Below are 17,419 nucleotides of genomic sequence, written 5' to 3'. Positions count from 1 at the left end.
GGACTCAGTGCGGGTCAAGTGGTGGAGGCGGACGGGCAGGTGAGAGGAGGAGTGGTCTGATGCGCTGTCCACTTAGCACAGAGCCTGGCAGGGAGCAGGAGGCCCACCTATACCCTCAGCAGTGGGAGAGGTGAGGCAGACAGACCTGATTCAGGGGCTGCCCTACCCGCAACCGCCAGAGCCTCCCAGAGCCTCTGAATGGAATATGCTGGGCTTGCAGACCCTCGGGAGGAGAGTTTTCATTGGAATTATCTCCGATAGACCCCAGGCTTGTAGCTAATGGTGGGCTTGGAGGCTGTGATGCCAGGAGAAGGGTCCCAGGTCAGGAAGCCCCGAGCAGAGCCCAGGCCATCCATGCTGGGGTCAGTGGCCAGCACCTTCCCTTCCGCCTGCAGGCTGCTGATACGCAGGAGGAAATCCTGGCGGGTTCCTGTGGGGGTGAGCTGGCGGGGCCTCCGGACTGCTTTTAAAGCGACTGCCTGCCCCATCCCGCCTACTCGCCCTGTGCCTGCCTTCTAGAGCTCATTCCCCACGCCGGCTGCCCCGACTCTGTCCTGGACAGCACGCGCGCCAGCCACCATCGGCCATGGCAGGGCCCCGGGGCCTCCTGCTCAGCCTCCTGGCCTTCTGCCTAGCAGGCTCCGGCTTTGTCATGGGGCAGAAGGTGAGTGTGAGCCATTTGCAGAGGGGCATGGTATCCAGGCCCAGCCGTCCAGTGGTGGGAGCAGGGAGGGAGTGTACACAGATTGGGCATGAATCTGCTTGGGGACACATGGGGCAGCTGGTACTTGTCTGACCTTCACGGGGCAGGACCAGAGGGCCAGGCTGTTACGCCCACCTCTGCAGGCTGAGGTCCGTGTCTGGTAGTTTGGGGTAGCAGGCGTGTATCAGCCTGCTCTCCTCTAACTGCGCCCAGCCGGCCAGCCGTGTGGTGTGGGCAGCCATCCCAGGGCTCCCCAGCCTTGGGGTGAGGGGTACAGAGCCAGGCCCATCCTCCTGCCCTTCCTGCCCAGACTGAGGCGGGGTCTCTGTGTGGCCCTGACATGAGGATTGGAGATGTGTTCACCCCCAACCCTCATGGGGCTGGCAGACTGACTCACGTGGAACATGTGTGTGTGTGCTGGGTGTGTGTGCACGGGTGTGTGCCTGTGTCCAGCCCTGAAAGTACTCAGAAGCAAAATGACGTCTACTTACCTCCAGCTCCTCTGGGTCAACAGCAGCCAGCAATAACACCCTCAAGCCTAAGAGCGCAGCCCTGGGCACACCAGGCCTTCTCCCCTCAAGTCCTCACAGCCCCTGGGGCACTGATCTAGGGCAGCGTTCCTGTTCTCCGCCTGAGAAAGCCAAGGCCCCAGGATGATGGAGACGGGTCAGGACAACTCTGGAGCTGTGCTCCAGACACTCTGATTCCCTATCCAGCCTTTTGGGAGGAGCAGACAGGGTCCTGGTGTGTGACTCTCAGGTCCATGTGTGCTAGCCACCTCCAGTCTGTCTGTCTGTAGTTCCACCCAGGTCCCATAGGAGGGACATTGTCCCTGTTGGAGTTTCTAGAAGAGCCTCCCACCCTGAGTATGGAGATAGAGTCCCCTGGCTGGGGCCTGCCTCCGGTGAGGGACCCTCCCCTGTGAGGCTAAGTTCATCTGATTCTTGAGGCAACTGCTGTTGCCTCATCTCACTAACAGGCAAACTGCACTCCAGAGAGAGAAAGGGCTCGCCCAGGATCCCGCTGCCAGGCAGAACCAGCACAGGGAGCTAGGCCCCTGCCACCACCAGGCTCTTTCTCTTGTATCCATATGGTCCCTCAGAGATGGGGCAGGGAGAGGGGCCTCACCAGCTTCAGGGCCAGGTCAGGGCTGGGGACAGGCAGATCTGAGGCTAAAAGGTGACAGTGATGGTGGAAAAGCCAAGGGTCCCAAGCTGAGCCCTGCAGGTAGGTTCCTCTCCCTCTCTGCCTCAGTTTCCCCATCTGTACAATGAAGGGAATTTCAAAGACCTTGCCACCTCCTTATGTTCTGGGAACAGGTGTCAACAAAGGGCCTGAGGCCGGGAATTTTTCCCGTCAGAGACCTATGGCTCTGACCACCTCTAAGCCTACATTCTGGGCTGGTCTCAGACAGCCTGGGCCAGGGAAGAGGGTCCCAACGGCTCTTGTGGATAGGGACGCGGCAGTGCTGGCCGCTTCTCACACATGCTCAATCACTCAGCCCTCCCGGGTCCCCAGGTAGCATGAGACCCTCCGTAAATAGTAGGAAACTGAGGCTCTGTGGGGAAGGGATGACCTCTGGCTCACACAGCCAGTGAGGGGCAGGAACAGGACTCAGACACAGGTAGGCGCAGGCAGAAGAGTAGGGAAAGCTTCCTGGAGGAGGGGGTCTTAGCACCTGTCCATTCAACAGCCTTTTACCAAGCACTGCCTCTGCATACGGCGTGTGCTGGTGCTGGTAGAGCCTGTGGTCTCCAGCTGGAGTTTGAAAGCAGAGGAGCATTGATCTGGGGCAGGGGAAAGCAGTTTGAGGGGCCCTTCTTCTCTGGGGGAGTTTGGGTTCTGGGTCCCGGGCCCCAGCTTGTGGGAATTTTTTCCACCTTCTCACAACAAGCTTGACACTTCGCGTCTGCCCAACTTCCCCAGAGCGCCTCTGTGGGAAGCAGACGTTGCAAAATCAGTTCTGGATTGGGACAGGGAGGGGGACAGCACCCGCGTGGCTCCGGCGAGTCCCGAGGTGCCCCCAGGAAGAAAGGAATCTGATTCAGCACTTGGCCATGATCCGGCCTCACCCCGCCCAGCGGGACCAACAGCAAGACTGAGGGCTGGGGCTGCTGATGCTCCTTCCAGGCTGCCAGGTGGAGGGGACCTGAGTGCCTACCTCTAGTGTGGTCCCTGGAGAGAAGTGTGAGTTGACAGCTGGCTTATCCATCCATCACCATTTCACACACATTTACATGCTCAACATCCTGTGCATGATCATCCACCAAAGGACCCAAGGCTCCGGCTTCCTCCCGTGCCCGTAACTTACCCGCCACTTCATCGAACCCTGCTCGGCCCAAGCTTGAGGCCAGTGCTCTTTCATTCCCCCTGAGCCCGTATTTAGGGCTGACCAACATTCATCTGAGAGCTGGTCCCTGGGCCAGTGGTGGCTGGGCTGGCAGCTGTGCCACAGGGGATCCAGCCGCCTGCCAAGCCTTTGCCCTGAGCCAGCAGTTGCCCAGCCCTGGAGTTACCCAACTTCCTAGTTGCTCCCTGGCTCAGCAAAGACCGAGCCTCAGAGTGGGGAATGAGACCACAAGCCCCCTGCCGCACAGCTCGGCCTGAGGCCACTCGCAGCAACTTCCCTCTTTGCAGACCGCAGAGGCATGGGCAGAGAAGGCCAAATCACAGTGGCAGAGAGGCTGCTGGTGTCACCAGAAGAAAGCATCAGGCCCAGTTTCTCCTTTTCTCGTGCTCTGAGAAGCCACACATCTGTAATGTGGTTCAGGAAGAGGCGCGCTCCCTTTGGACCACAGTGTGTTCAGCATTTTTTAGATGAGAACATCTTAGCTTCTCCAGGCCATGCCCCTGGTCCCAGAAACTTCTCCTCCATCAAAACACACCTTCCTAGGGCCCTTTCTTGCGCTTACAACCTCAAGTTTAGCTACCGCCCCTCCAGGGCACAGTGCTGTAGGTTACTGGGATGTTGTTGCCATAGAGGTAGCCCCACTGGTGGTGGACTCGTCGGAAGCACGGCGGGCCAGTGAATGGGACCGCAGGCCTGGTGCTTCCTTGGCACACTCAGGTGATGGCCTCTTCCCCTGCCCCCACCTCTGTTCTCCACGCAGCCCAAGGGCCCATTTAAAACAGAAACTGAGTCACGGGGCTGCCCCTGACTCCCACTCCCCTCTCTGGCCTGGCTCCCAGCCCCTCTCCAGCCTCTCCTCGGTTGCTCTCTGCCTGTCACATGCGGTTGTTTGTTCCTTCCCACTTCCTGGCTTTTGCCTCTCCTGTCCCCTCTGCTAGGAGCACTGGCCCTGGCCAACTCTCATGCATCCTTCAGGTCCCAGCTCAATTGTCACCTCACCTGGAAAGCCACCTGGACCTCAGCCTGGGTCCTCTCAGCTCCCTCACTGCCTGCATTGCCCGTCCGGTGATAGGCAGGGGATCCCTGGGCCCCGGCCATTGCGTGAGGCCAGGGGCCAGGCTTGGGGTCGGGGCTCAGGGAATGGGACTGCTTGGCCCAAATGTGTGCAGACCCCTTGCCCAGGCCTGTTCCCACAGGTCAGCATCTAGGGTCTGGGGCTGGCTCCTAGGTCTCTGACCCCAGGGCAGCAGAGAGGACCTTTGGGCTTGCTAAAAGTGTCATTCAAGAGCACAGCGGGCGTATACTCAGAGCAGAGCGATGACTGGAGAGCTGGCCCCATGGTGCATGGCTGAAAATTTGTGTCCTGCCTCTGCCCGGGAATTGGGGATGGTCACCATGTTCTCCTCCCAAACAGTGTCAGCCATGTCATTTAAAGTTTATTTTTAAATGAAAAGTGAGAATGAGCACTAGGTTGAGAGTCCAAGTTCTAGTCCCTGATTTGCACCCAGTCACTGGGTGGCTTTGCATGAGGGCTGTCAGCCGGGGTTCAGTTTTCCCATATAAATGGGCTGGGCTGGGAACAAAATGGCTGGATGCTCTTTGTGTCAGAAGGTATAGACTCTCAGGCTTCTGGGCATGCTTTTGGGGCCCTGGGCAGAGGTATGTGGCTATGGACATAGGAACATGCTGTGGCAGTGACGACCTGCAACAGGCAGGTTTCCCCCAGTCTCTCAGGAACTTCCTTGTCCTCATTGCATCCCCACCGAACAGGTGGGAAACCAAGGCCTGGGGAGGGGTGCTAGGTCTTGCCACAATCGGGACAGAGTCCGGACTGGGTTCAGGGTCCAGGGTCCAGGGTCTAGGCCCCTCACTCCAAACCCTACCTGTGGCCCAGGTTCTGTCCAGACGATGCGACGTGAAGACCAAGTTTGTCACTCACATGCCCTGCACCTTGTGCCCCATCATCAAGAAGCAGACGTGTCCCCCAGGCTGGCTTCGGGAGTTCCCAGGGAAGATATCACAGGACTGCCGGTGTGGACCCCATTCCCCATCCCTGCCGCTTCCAGGAATGTCCTGTAGGGTGGGAGTCTGGCAGGCCTGGGGAGCGAGGACGGGGACTCACTTACCCCCTCCAGTGGGCAGCGTAGGCAGGGAGGAAGGAGTGAGGGGGCAGGGGCGGGCGGTGGTTATTGAGCTCTACTGTGCGCAGACCCAGTGCTCATCTCTGGGCCAGGCAGAGAGAAAGGAGGTGGAGTAAACCCAGCGTGGGGAGGCTGGGGTAGGGCTGCAGAGGGGGGGCCCCTCCCATCGCCCTGCCCACCCTTTGTCCCCAGCTACGAGGTGCAGCTGGGGGACTCCTTGGTGTCCATGAGCGGCTGCAGCCTGGAGTGCTGGAAGGATGTGGTGCAGAAGGCCTGCTGCCCTGGCTACTGGGGGTCCCAGTGCTACGGTACGGGGGAGGGAGGGGTCCCAGCCTTGTTCCTCACACCCCAGCCCTATTCCTGGCCTCCCGTCTGCAGCCTCTGCCTGCATACCCCATCAACTTGTTCATTTGATGAACACCCCGAGCCCACACAGCTTGGCCGTCTGGCTCTGGCTGCCCCAGAGGAGGGGCTGAGTCTGGGGCTGCCAGAGCTGCTGGGGTCAGGGTGAATCGAGAGTTCTTGGGGCAGAGCTGAGTTCTGGGGGTCCACAGAGTGCCCTGGGGGGGCTAAGACTCCATGCAACGGCCATGGGACCTGCCTGGATGGCATAGACAGGAACGGGACCTGTGTGTGCCAGGTAAGGGCTGGTCAGGGCTGGGGTGGGTGGCAGAGGAGAGGCCACACTGACTTGGTGAATCCCTCTGCCAGGAAAACTTCAGTGGCTCAGCCTGCCAGGATTGCCAAGACCCCAACCGGTTTGGGCCTGACTGCCAGTCAGGTAAGCACTGGCAGGGCAGGGGGGCAGGGCCAGTGTCCACCTGGGGGCCTGTGGGGACCTGGTCCCTATAACCAGCCCCACCAACCTCCCTCCCAGCCCCTCAGCCTCACATTTCTCCTCTAGGGACACGAACTCTGCTTCATAATACCTCTAGCCTTTGCACACACTGCTCTTGGAGGCCTCCTCCAGGAAGCCCTCCCTAAACCCCAGGCTGGGCCAGGTGCCTCCCCTCAGCTCCACCACACCTGAATTCTGTACTCTTGAGATTTTACCTGCTAGAACTGAGTTCTAGAAATGCAGAGGTCAGGGACTCGATGTCCCTGTGTGTCCCTGGCTGAGGCTTGGGTCCCATCTGTCCCTGTGTGTCCTTCCCAGTATGCAGCTGTGTGCATGGCGTGTGCCGCCATGGGCCGCTAGGGGATGGCAGCTGCCTGTGCTTTGCTGGATACACTGGACCCCGCTGTGACCAAGGTGAGCAGTGCTGCTGGGGCAGCGAGTGCTCAGTGATAAGAGCAGGAGAGGCCGATGGGGTGAGGGATGGGGCCTGAGCCTCAGCAGGACCTCTGTCCACAGCCTAATTTCTTTCTAAGTAGAGGAGGCACACGGATAGTCAGGCGGAGGGGTGTCATCTGAGACTTCCATTGCCAGAGGCCCAGAGGCCCAGAGGGGTCGAGGCCCTGGCCAGAGTCACACAGCAAATTGGGCAGAGCAACTTTGCTCCTGTGTTCCTCCGCAACCTGGGGCTTCAAGGCACTGCAATATTCTCCTTTTTCTACTCAGAGCTTCCCGTCTGCCAGGCCCTGCACTGTCCCCAGAACGCCCAGTGCTCTGCAGAAGCCCCCACCTGCAGCTGCCTGCCTGGTCACACCCAGCAGGGCAGTGAATGCCGAGGTAAATCAGTGACCTAGAGGCTGGGGGCCCCAACTCAGGACGAGCAGGCTCTGGGAGGACATCCTGTTAATCCGCAAGTGCGATCTGGCTGTTTACAAGGAGGGAGAACTGTCCCTGAGGTGGGGGAAGGGGCCTATCCCCAAGGTCTAGATCAATCTGTTCACCCCATCTTTGGACCATCTTGGTAGAAGCTATGGGCGAGATGGGGCTCCTGGGTGCCCACCTCACTTGGGCTTGCTCTCTCTGCTCTGGCAGCCCCTGACCCCTGCCGGCCATCACCTTGCTCCCCATTGGCCCAGTGCTCGGTGAGCCCCAGGGGGCAGGCAGAGTGTCGCTGTCCTGAGAACTACCATGGTGATGGGATGGTGTGTCTGCCTCAGGACCCGTGCACCGCCAACCATGGTGGCTGCCCCAGCAACTCCACCTTGTGTCTGTACCAGAGGCCAGGCAAGGTGAGCCAGGGTGCTGAGCTGGGCCTGCACCACGGTCCACCCGCCCACACTGGCTGTGGGGTTCTGGACAAATCACAGGCCTCCTGGGGGCTTCAGATGCCCCATTTGTAAAAGGGGAAGAGGATGACAGCCCTATTCTCAGAGGGTGGCTGTGGGGGCCCAGCAGAGATCTGAGGGTTTGCAGACGCCAGCAGTTCTCATGGTCACGGTGTCACTGTCCTGTCCCTGCCTGGTGGCCCAGGCCTCCTGCTCATGTAAGCCAGGCCTGGTCAGCATCAACCACAATGCCTCCACGGGCTGCTTCGCCTACTGCCTCCCCAATTCCTGTGACCGGTCAGCCACCTGCCAGGTGACCCCCGATGGGAAGACCAGGTGGGCACATGGGTCTCGGGGTGGGCACCAGGGGCAAAGCAGAGAGGGTGGGCTGGGCAGGAGCAAGTATGCACACCTCTGCACACTCAGCTCAAGGGTCCTATGAGGATGGGTGGCTGAGGGCCAGGAGGTGGGGACTGGCCACACCCCCTGCCCTGACCACTTCCACCCATGTCCCCTAGCTGTGTATGCAAAGAGGGTGAGGTGGGGGATGGGCGTGCCTGCTACGGACACCTGCTCCATGAGGTACAGAAGGCCAGCCAGACGAGCACGGCATTCCTGCGCCTGAGAATTGCCCTCGCTATGCTGGGTGTGTGACCCCCACCACCTGCCTGTGACCTGCCCCTTGCACCCAGCTCTGCTGGCAGGGAGGGAGGGTCAGACTCTGCAGAGCTGTCTTGTTTCTCTGCCTAAGAGCTGTGGAAGCAGAGAGTGGGCTGTGGTGGGGCACATGATGGAGGTGGGAACTGGCCCCCTCCAGATCCTGATGCCCCCCATCTACCCTAGACCTAGACCCAATGCCCCTACTCCGACTCTCCAAAACCTAGCACTGATGCCTGAGGGTCTCCCAAGACCCACTCTGATGTGCCCTCTCCTGGTCCCCAGACCAGGGCTGCCGGGAGGTCCTCACCACGTCGGGCCCATTCACTGTGCTGGTGCCATCCATCTCCTCCATCTTCCCCAGGACCATGAACGTGAGCCCCTCCCCATTGAGAAGCTGGCTTCTGGCCCTTGCCTCCTCCCTGGACCCTGCCCTAAGCTTCAGGGCCCCTAGAGAGTCCCCAGTGCACACTCTGGGGAACTGAGGCCTAGGAGGCATCTTGTCCCCTCCGTTCCTTGGGCAGGGGTGGCTTGAAGAGGACCACCGACCCTGGATCCACTGAGCACCCCGATCCCCTTGTGCTCACAGGCATCCATTGCCCAGCAGCTCTGCAAACAGCACATCATTGCAGGGCAGCACATACTGGAGGAGTTAGGGACCCAGCACACACACAAGTGGTGGACGCTGGCCGGGCAGGAGATCACTGTCACCTTCAACAGATTCATGGTAAGGGGAGAACCTCAGCCTGGAGACCAGAGGGGTCCCGGTTTGGGGCACAGCCCAGGCAAAGGTATGGAGGTGGGATGGAGCCTCAGGACAGAGGGATGGCATATGGAGTCTGAGTCAGAGGTCTCATATCTTAGAGGAAGTACACCTACAAGTACAAAGATCAGCCCCAGCAGACATTCACCATCCACAAGGCCAACTACCCAGCAGTCAATGGCATCTTCCACGTGGTCACTGCCCTGCGATGGCAGCCCCCAACAGAGCTCCCTGAGGACCCCAAGGTAAGCCAGTGCCTTCTCCTCTGGGGCTGAGCAGCCTCACCCTCTTCTCTGGGGCCCTCATGCTCATCCCTTCCTACAGAGAACCATCAGCCAGATCCTTGCCTCCACTGAGGCCTTCAGCCGGTTTGAAACCATCCTGGAGGTGAGTTTGGGGGAAAAGTCCTAGTCCATCTGATCTTTTGGGCCAGGATCCCTCAACACCCAGAATCTGCCCCACGGTGATCTGAGGTTCTGCAGTAGCATGGGCAAAGGCCCATGCTCCCATCCTAGAACCTGCCCATCACCATCCTGAGGTTCTGTGGTAACATGGACCCATTGATGATATCTCCCCCTTACTCCCAGTGGGAGCTCCCTGTGGGCCGGGGGTGGCAGGGCCCAGGCAGGGCTCAGAGGTGGAGGTTGGCCACAGAGCCTCCCTGAGTCTGCCTCCCACCGCCACAGAACTGTGGGCTACCCTCCATCCTGGACGGGCCCGGGCCCTTCACAGTCTTTGCCCCAAGCAACGAGGCTGTGGACAGATTGCGTGACGGCCGCCTGATCTACCTCTTCACGGCAGTAAGCTCAGCTTGGAGAAGGGGTTGGGGACAGCGGGGCACCAGGGCCTCTACCCTCCCCCACCCTGCCAGGCCTCCAGCAGCCAAGTCCTCTCTCCCCTGCCAGGGCCTCTCCAAACTGCAGGAGCTGGTGAGGTACCACATCTACAGCCATGGCCAGGTGAGAGCTCCTCCTCCAGGAGGGCAGCCAGCTTGCACCCACTGGTGGGCTAGCAGGGGTTTATCTTCGGTTTCCAGTCTTCCCAGGGGCCCTTCTCCTCTCCCCTCCCATCTGGGCTATGATAGCACAGAGGAGAGCCCAGGGACCTGGGCAGCACTGGGCATAGCCCCAAGGTCTAGCCGGTGTCCAGCCTAAGGCCACCTTCTTCTCCACCCCAGCTGACCGTTGAGAAGCTCATCTCCAAGGGTCGGGTCCTCACCATGGCAAACCAGGTCCTGGCTGTGAATATCTCTGAGGAGGTGAGTTCCATGAACATCTGGATTGAATGGACAGATAGAGGGGCTGGTGACAACTGGCCAATTGTTTGGCCTCTTTCAGACCTGCCTTCATGCTCCGCCCCCCGTGGTGGGCAGGCCCTGGTGAGGGTCATATGGGAGGCAGGCACAGATCAAACCTTCTCCTGGGATCCAAAAGGCTGGGAGGGCTCCAAAGAGGAGGAGGGTGAGCACGTGGGCAGGGGGTGCTCCATGTGGTGGAAACAATGTGGGTCAGGGTACGGGGGCTGGAGCAGTTTTGCCGGAGCAGGAGGCATTGCTGAGGAGAGGGGAGCCGAGAGGGCCCGGCAGGCTGGGCCTTGCACTGAGCTGCAGAGGAGGCGGCAGCACTGGGGCTGGGCTGGGGCCTGCTGGGCTGGATGGGTTGCACACGGGGCTCTGCCACAGGGGCGCATCCTGCTGGGACCTGAGGGGGTCCCGCTACGGAGAGTCGATGTACTGGCTGCCAACGGTGTGATCCACATGCTGGAGGGCATCCTGCTGCCCCCGACCATCCTGCCCATCCTGCCCAAGCACTGTAACGAAGAGCAGCACAAGATCGTGGCGGTGAGCACACGCTGTGCAGTGAGCCTTCCGTGAGACCCCCACGTCGCTTTTGTAGGGCTCTTCTCCCAAGGGAAGGCCTACATGTGTGGGTGGGCTGATGGGGACTCTGGGGCCCAGGTGCAGACCCACGGATCCACCTGGATGTCCCCACCCCCAGCCCTCAGCAGTCGTCCTGATTGTCCCTTTGAGATCACTCTTGTGTCTTTGGCCCTCTGTCCCCAGCTTCCCTGCTGGGGTCTGTGATTCCCTCATCCTGTCACTCTGAGCCCTGCCCTACCACAGGGCCTTTGCCCTGGCTCTGTCCTCTGCCCAATCACCATCCCCTGGCCCTCCTGTGGATGACTCTTTCTCTGACCTCAGGTCTCAGCTCAATGCCACTTTCTTAGGGTTTGTTGAATGAATAAACCATGACTAACCCACCTCCCCTTGCCCTGCCTAGGGCTCCTGTGTGGACTGCCAAGCCCTGAACACCAGCACGTGCCCCCCCAACAGCGTGATGCTGGTAGGCATCCCTGGGCCCAGCCCTCAGGGCTGACTTCTGACTGCCTAGCAAGCTTTCTGCCCTGGGTCAGGGTGGGGAGGAGGGGCTGGGAGGCTAGGCTGGACCCGGAACCTCAGCACTCCTCGACCCACGGAGGATGGGAGTGCTGGACCCAGGGAGCTAAGGTCAATTGACCAGGGCAGCCTGGCAAAGAAGGCCAGCCCAGGACCCACGCCTGCTGACCAGCCTTGCACGGCCCACCCAGGACATCTTCCCTGAGGAGTGTGTCTACACCTATGACCCTAGTGGGCTCAACGTCCTGAAGAAGGGCTGTGCCCGCTACTGCAACCAGACCATCCTGGTGAGCCTGAGCATGGGTGCTCACTCCCTCGTGACCTAGGGCACTTGCCTTCTCCTCTGGGGCCCCCAGGCTGGGGCTGAGTGAGCTGCCCTCTTCAGAGAGCTGTGGTGCATTCTAGTGGTGGAAAAGGTGTCACAGAGGGGCCTCACCCACCCCCTTGCTCTAGAGATGGGACCAAGGAGCGGAAGCAGCCTGGGCAGTGGGGATGGCATGACCCTCCTGGACCCTCAGACACATTCTTTTACAGAAACCTGGCTGCTGCAAAGGGTTTTTTGGGCCTGACTGTGCGCAGTGTCCTGGGGGCTTCTCCAACCCCTGCTATGGCAAAGGCAATGTGAGTCTCCTCTTGCCCTGGGGTGAGGTGTCGGGGAGACAGGGGCTCCCTCCCGAGTTGGCCAGTAACTGGCTGTGTGTCTGAGCCAAGCCTGCCTGTCTCTGGCCTTGGGTTCCTCACGTCTAGGCAGTGGAAGCTGGACCCAATTATTTTTACTATTTTAATTAGAAATAGTTAGATAGATTTTTGTATCTATTTTCATAAAGGCTATTTGTCTGTAGTTTTTTTCCTGTGTTCTATTTTAGCGCTTTGTAATATCAGGGTTTCTTTAGCACCTGGCTATGGAAGAACACAGCAGTTATGTGGTTCTAGGTTGAGCAGAAGTCACCCATGGAGCCTCCAGGGCCAGGTGCCTTTTAGGGGCTGGTTCTTTGGCAGTATCAGTGATTTGGAAGGTGTCTTCCAGGGGGAGGGCTTCTGGGGAGAGCAAGAGCTCAGAGTCAGCCCATGGAGGGGAGGGGTGTTGGGGGAGAGGGTGTGGAGAGGCCCCTCTGTGTGACTGATCCTGCCTCTTGCCCACCCCAGTGCAGTGATGGGGTCCGGGGCAATGGGGCCTGCCTCTGCTTCCCAGACTACAAGGGCATCGCCTGCCACATCTGCTCCAACCCAAACAAGCACGGAGACCAGTGCCAGGAAGGTGGGTGGTCTTAGCCCAGGCTGCCTGCATGGAGAAAAAGGGTCTGCTTGGGAAGAGGACTTAGGACTCCAAAGAAGGGGAACAGAGCCCCAGGAGGAAGGGTGAAGGCCAGAGGGAGTGGAGGAGGATTTGGGAACAGAAATAGATCCCTGTTTCACCCATGCCAGGAAGAGAAATGTCATTTAATCTGAAGTGTGCCAGAGTTAGGTTGGACACACAGAAGAACTTCCTGATGGTGGTGTTGGGGGCAGGGTAGCTAGAAGGGGGTGACTCAAAGCAAGAAGTGCCCCCCTCCATTTCCTCTGCACCCCCATCAAGTCTGGGATGACCTCTGATTTTTTGACCCTGAAGTCAAAACTATGCTGGCTGCCCCATTCCCAGCACTCCCCCTCCTGCATCCAGGCTCCCAGCCAGCCCGCCCCTGCCTCAGTTTCTGGGCTCCCATCTCCTCCCTGCAGACTGCGGCTGTGTCCACGGTCTATGTGACAACCGTCCAGGCAGTGGGGGTGTGTGCCAGAGTGGCACGTGTGCCCCAGGCTTCAGTGGCCGCTTCTGCAACGAGTCCACAGGGAGCTGTGGGCCCACAGAACAGGCCCAGCACTGCCACCTGCACGCCCGCTGCGTCACCCAGGGGCGTGTCGCCAGGTGAGGACTCGTGCTGCCCCTCTGCCCAGTCCACAACCGAACTGTAGGTTTGCTCAGCCTTGAGCCTCTTCCAGAGGTTCATTGGAGCCCCTGGTTCACCCACCCCCAGGTGTCTCTGTCTCGATGGCTTTGAGGGCGATGGCTTCTCCTGCACACCCAGCAACCCCTGCTCCCACCCAGACCGTGGCGGCTGCTCAGAGAACGTCAGTCTGGCCCCTTCCCTGATGTCCTGGCCCACGGGTGGAAGGTGGGACTCTGTTGCCCTCTGCCCGCCCCCCTGCAGCCTTGAGTCATTTATCCATGGCTCTCACAGGCTGAGTGTGTCCCCGGGACCATGGGCACCCACCACTGCACATGCCACAAAGGCTGGAGCGGAGATGGTCGTGTTTGTGTGGCCATTGACGAGTGTGAGCTGGACGCGCGAGGTGGCTGCCATGCTGATGCCCTCTGCAGCTATGTGGGACCTGGGCAGGTGAGGCGCAGCAGGCCTAGAGACAGCAGGGTGGAGGGTCTCTGTTCTGGGGGACTCTCCTCCTACCCCATCTGACTCCAGGAACTCAAGCTCAGGGTCTTAAACTCAGGCACAAATGAGAATCCAGTTCTGAAATGTTGAGTCGTACAATCTGAAAGCAGTGGCCATGTGCTGGAAGAGATGTGAGGGCCATGATAGTTTTAAAGGAAGGTGCATTCCACTGCCAGTCTAAGCAGCATTTTTTCCCAATCAGAAGACTGTGCCTCCTGTCTCTCAGAGATGAGGACTCTCGTAATCAAAGCAATGAGTTCTCTGCTTTAACTGACCACTGGGACCATCATTTTCTGACAATGAGTTCATTCATTCATTTGTTGCTTCCCCATGTGTTACCAGGCACTTGTTACACGCTAGTCCCTGTTCTAGACTTAGGAATTCAATGCTGAGCAAAGCAGGAAGAGACCTCTGCCCAAGGAGAGTGATGTCCCCAAATCTTTAGACTCTTGGAAATCCAGCTCTGGAACTGCACAATCTCAGAATCTACTCACAGGATCTCAGGACCCGAGCCTTCCATGTAAAGCATTTCAGGCCTGGCGAACCTGAGGGCTGGCTGACACTTAAGGATCTCTAAAATGCCAATTGGGAGGCCAGGCCTGGCTGGCTCAGGACCTTATTCTCTCACTCCACAATAGTCTGAACCACCCGCCTGTGGGGTCTTAGCAGTGAGAACTCAAATGGGCATGCAAGCTGGAGCTCCGAACTCTTAGCGGGAGCTTTAAAGTTCAGAACTGAGGACTGGAAGAAGCAGGTTGAGATGCCTGCCCCCAGCTTGCAAACAAGGGCAACTGAAATCTGGACAGTCTCAGTCACTCACCTGCAGTGTGAACACTGGCAGTCAGTGGGAAGGAGCAGAGCAGCTGAGCCGGATGGTAGGGTTGGAGGTGGGATGTGAGCCACCATTGCTGGGGCTGACTTGGCAAATAACTGCCCACACACTGCTAACCTCAATGGCCCTGGCAGGGCCCAGGCCCAAGAGCAGAGGACCACTGAGTCTTCATGGACACTTCTTTGCCAATGCCATCACTTCCTTGGACTCAAGCTGAGAGCCAGTCACCCCTCAGGGCCTCAGTCTCCCCATCTGGAACATGGGTCTGCAAGGGTGGGCCTGGGAGAAGCTCCTCTGGGGTCTGAGCAGGCCTCCCCAGGGGAAACTGTCCATTGAGAGCTGAGGGGTGGAGGAGGAAAGGGTTGGGTGCTCCTGGTGAGATGGGCCCTCTGCTCCCCAACCTCCCCAGAGCCGGTGCACCTGCAAGCTGGGATTCGCAGGGGACGGCTACATGTGCAGCCCCATCGACCCCTGCCGGGCGGGCAACGGTGGCTGCCATGACTTGGTGAGGGGTGAGGGGGCTCTGAGCCCTGGGGAAGTTCTCGGGGGGCCTTGGCTGCAGTGCTCACATTTTCTCTGTGTGTCCCTGTCTCTGGTCAGGATTGGAATCTTTCTAAACCCCAAATCCTAACCATGGTCACCCCCTTGCCCACAGGATATAGTTTTAGTCCTCCTTACCAAGGCCCCGGCCCCTGCCCAGACTCCTCTCTCCACCTTTGCTCTCAGCACCCCTCATTCCATGCTCCCGCAGTCACTCTGAGCTCCTCACTGTGCCCTGACCTCTCTCTGCTCTAACACCACCACACTTCTACCCCGGTATTCTGGAAGCCCTCACCTCGCCACGCTTTTGGCCTGGCTAGCTCCTCCTGCTCTCAGTTCAGGACTCTACTGAGGGTCCAGAGCCTTCTGGACGTCCCACAGCCCTGGGCTTCCTGGACCCATCTGTCACGATGGGGTGGAGTGACTCATGTCAAATGCTCAGTGGTCTTGGAAAGCAGAGCCAGGGACACCAAAGGAGCAACATGAATGCAGACTGGAGGGATGGAGAGACAGATGGTGGGAACAGGTGGCTGGACAGAGAGACAGTAGGAGCATGGGCGACAAGGGTGAATAGAGAGATGGAGGATGGGTGCTGTCCAGCTGGCCATGTGCGTGTTGAACGGAGGGTCATGTCTCTCTGCCCCACCCCCACCCCAGGCCACCTGCCGGGCAGTGGGGGGCGGTCAACGGGTCTGCACATGCCCCCCTGGCTATGGGGGTGACGGCCTCAGCTGCTACGGAGACATCTTCCAGGTGAGTGTTTCCCTATGGCTGGGGAGGAATCTTCTCGCGCACCTCAGGCGGGAATGGGCAGTGCTTGGGGCCCTGGAGGGAAAGGGGACTTGGGTTTGTCCCTGGGCCTGTGACCTCAGCTCTTTCCCTCCTCTTAGGAGCTGGAGGCAAATGCCCATTTCTCTGTCTTCTACCAGTGGATCAAGGTAGGAGAGGGCAGAAGGCTGGGGTTCTAGCTCCCATCTAGGAGGCCTCCCTGGATGCAGGGGCACTGCATAACATCTCCAAGAGCTAGAGGTGGGGGGCAGGCCGGGAGGCTTGGAGCAGATGATCTCAAGATGGTGGCTGCCTTCCTCACTCCTCCTGTCCCCCTCCACACTGCGTGCACAGAGTGCCGGCATCACTCTTCCTGCCGACAGCCGAGTCACAGCCCTCGTGCCCTCTGAGTCTGCCATCCGTAGGCTGAGCCCTGAGGACCAGGCCTTCTGGCTGCAGCCAAGGATGCTGCCCCAACTGGTCAGGTGGGCAGCCAGGGCCAGGCCCCGGGAGGGGTCTTCTGTGGGAGACCCAGCCCCTCCCCAGAGGCACCCAGCCTGGCATGTGTCCACCCCTTGGTGTGGAGCCCAGTCCTAGGGGTCTCTGTAGGTTACACTAACCTGGTTCCATGGTCCCCCAAACTGTGCCCCCTCAGGGCCCATTTTCTCCAGGGCTCCCTCTCCGAGGAGGAGCTGGCCCGGCTGGGCGGGCAGGATGTGGCCACCCTGAGCCCCACCACACGCTGGGAGATTCACAACATCAGTGGGGTATGTGGTGAACTCTGGGCAACAGAGGGGACCATGTGGGGCATGGAAGAGAATTTGAGTGGCTGCAGGCTTCCCAGACCAGGGACTCCAAGGGACAAGATCAGGGCCCCCTCGCCCTGCCCAGGACCAGGCTCAGAGGGTGTGCTCAGGACACTTCTGCTGCTGGGCAGTGACTGCCCTGCCAGGGGTTGTCTGTTCCTCTTTGTCTGCATGTGCACCCCTGTCTCTCACACATGGGCTTTGCTAAGAGTCTGTGTGCCCATCTGATGGGTTTGGAGTCTGAGGGTGTCTGGGCCAGGCTGGAGGCTACCAATGGGCGACTGTGTGCCCAGCAGCCTCTCTGTTGGTCCTGCACCCACTCGTAAGTGTCCACCTGTGTCCACCTGTGTCTGAGCTCTGCCTGCTGCCTTACAGAGGGTCTGGGTGCAGAACGCCAGTGTGGACGTGGCTGACCTCCTCGCTACCAATGGTGTCCTACATGTCCTCAGTCAGGTATGCCTGGAGGGGCTGTGCGCAGGGAAATTCCCAGGCAGGCCGAGAGGCAGTGGCATACTGACCAGCCCCCCATGCTGCTTGCCAGGTCCTACTGCCTCCGAAAGGGGCCATGCCGGTTGGGCAGGGGTTGCTGCAGCGACTGGACTCGGTGCCTGCCTTCCGCCTCTTCCGGGAGCTGCTGCAGGTAAGATCAAGAAGAGAGAGGGGAGCAGCTTGTCAAGGGTGCCCTCCCCCAGGTGCAGAGGGGGCTGGCTGGCTCCTAGGGTCCAGACTCAGGGCGATGATGCCCTTCCCTAACCCCGGCCCTCTGCCCCTAGCACCACGGGCTGGTGCCCCAGATTGAGGCTGCCACCGCCTACACCATCTTTGTGCCCACAAACCACTCTCTGGAGGTCCAGGGCAACAGAAGCAGCCTGGTGAGG

General features: G+C 59.7%; 1 protein-coding gene across 5 annotated transcripts in view; it reads left to right on the top strand.

Moving 5' to 3' along the window:
* The first annotated feature begins 432 nt into the window (after positions 1–432).
* The window catches only part of STAB1 (stabilin 1), a 27,345-nt gene continuing 10,358 nt past the window's right edge, over positions 433–17,419 (top strand). For 2 of the 5 annotated variants that reach the window (XM_070237404.1, XM_023620311.2), the window contains exons 1-33: positions 483–664; positions 4,948–5,084; positions 5,387–5,502; positions 5,749–5,834; positions 5,906–5,975; positions 6,351–6,446; positions 6,756–6,866; positions 7,122–7,318; positions 7,560–7,690; positions 7,873–8,000; positions 8,297–8,385; positions 8,601–8,738; positions 8,876–9,019; positions 9,099–9,161; positions 9,461–9,574; positions 9,680–9,733; positions 9,952–10,032; positions 10,456–10,614; positions 11,054–11,116; positions 11,361–11,456; positions 11,704–11,790; positions 12,316–12,427; positions 12,886–13,072; positions 13,182–13,275; positions 13,386–13,544; positions 14,837–14,932; positions 15,625–15,720; positions 15,858–15,905; positions 16,090–16,220; positions 16,391–16,502; positions 16,917–16,994; positions 17,083–17,181; positions 17,315–17,413. In XM_070237404.1, coding sequence (XP_070093505.1) covers positions 587–664; positions 4,948–5,084; positions 5,387–5,502; positions 5,749–5,834; positions 5,906–5,975; positions 6,351–6,446; positions 6,756–6,866; positions 7,122–7,318; positions 7,560–7,690; positions 7,873–8,000; positions 8,297–8,385; positions 8,601–8,738; positions 8,876–9,019; positions 9,099–9,161; positions 9,461–9,574; positions 9,680–9,733; positions 9,952–10,032; positions 10,456–10,614; positions 11,054–11,116; positions 11,361–11,456; positions 11,704–11,790; positions 12,316–12,427; positions 12,886–13,072; positions 13,182–13,275; positions 13,386–13,544; positions 14,837–14,932; positions 15,625–15,720; positions 15,858–15,905; positions 16,090–16,220; positions 16,391–16,502; positions 16,917–16,994; positions 17,083–17,181; positions 17,315–17,413 — 3,549 coding nt within the window. In that variant the 5' untranslated portion in view covers positions 483–586. Of the gene's footprint in view, positions 665–4,947; positions 5,085–5,386; positions 5,503–5,748; positions 5,835–5,905; positions 5,976–6,350; positions 6,447–6,755; positions 6,867–7,121; positions 7,319–7,559; positions 7,691–7,872; positions 8,001–8,296; positions 8,386–8,600; positions 8,739–8,875; positions 9,020–9,098; positions 9,162–9,460; positions 9,575–9,679; positions 9,734–9,951; positions 10,033–10,455; positions 10,615–11,053; positions 11,117–11,360; positions 11,457–11,703; positions 11,791–12,315; positions 12,428–12,885; positions 13,073–13,181; positions 13,276–13,385; positions 13,545–14,836; positions 14,933–15,624; positions 15,721–15,857; positions 15,906–16,089; positions 16,221–16,390; positions 16,503–16,916; positions 16,995–17,082; positions 17,182–17,314; positions 17,414–17,419 lie in introns of all 5 variants that reach the window. The other 3 variants (XM_001493227.7, XM_005600576.3, XM_070237403.1) reach the window with 3 other exon arrangements.

The sequence above is a fragment of the Equus caballus genome, chromosome 16 (assembly GCF_041296265.1).
Source record: "Equus caballus isolate H_3958 breed thoroughbred chromosome 16, TB-T2T, whole genome shotgun sequence".
Taxonomy (NCBI): domain Eukaryota; kingdom Metazoa; phylum Chordata; class Mammalia; order Perissodactyla; family Equidae; genus Equus; species Equus caballus.
This window is presented reverse-complemented; position numbering and strand designations above follow the sequence as displayed.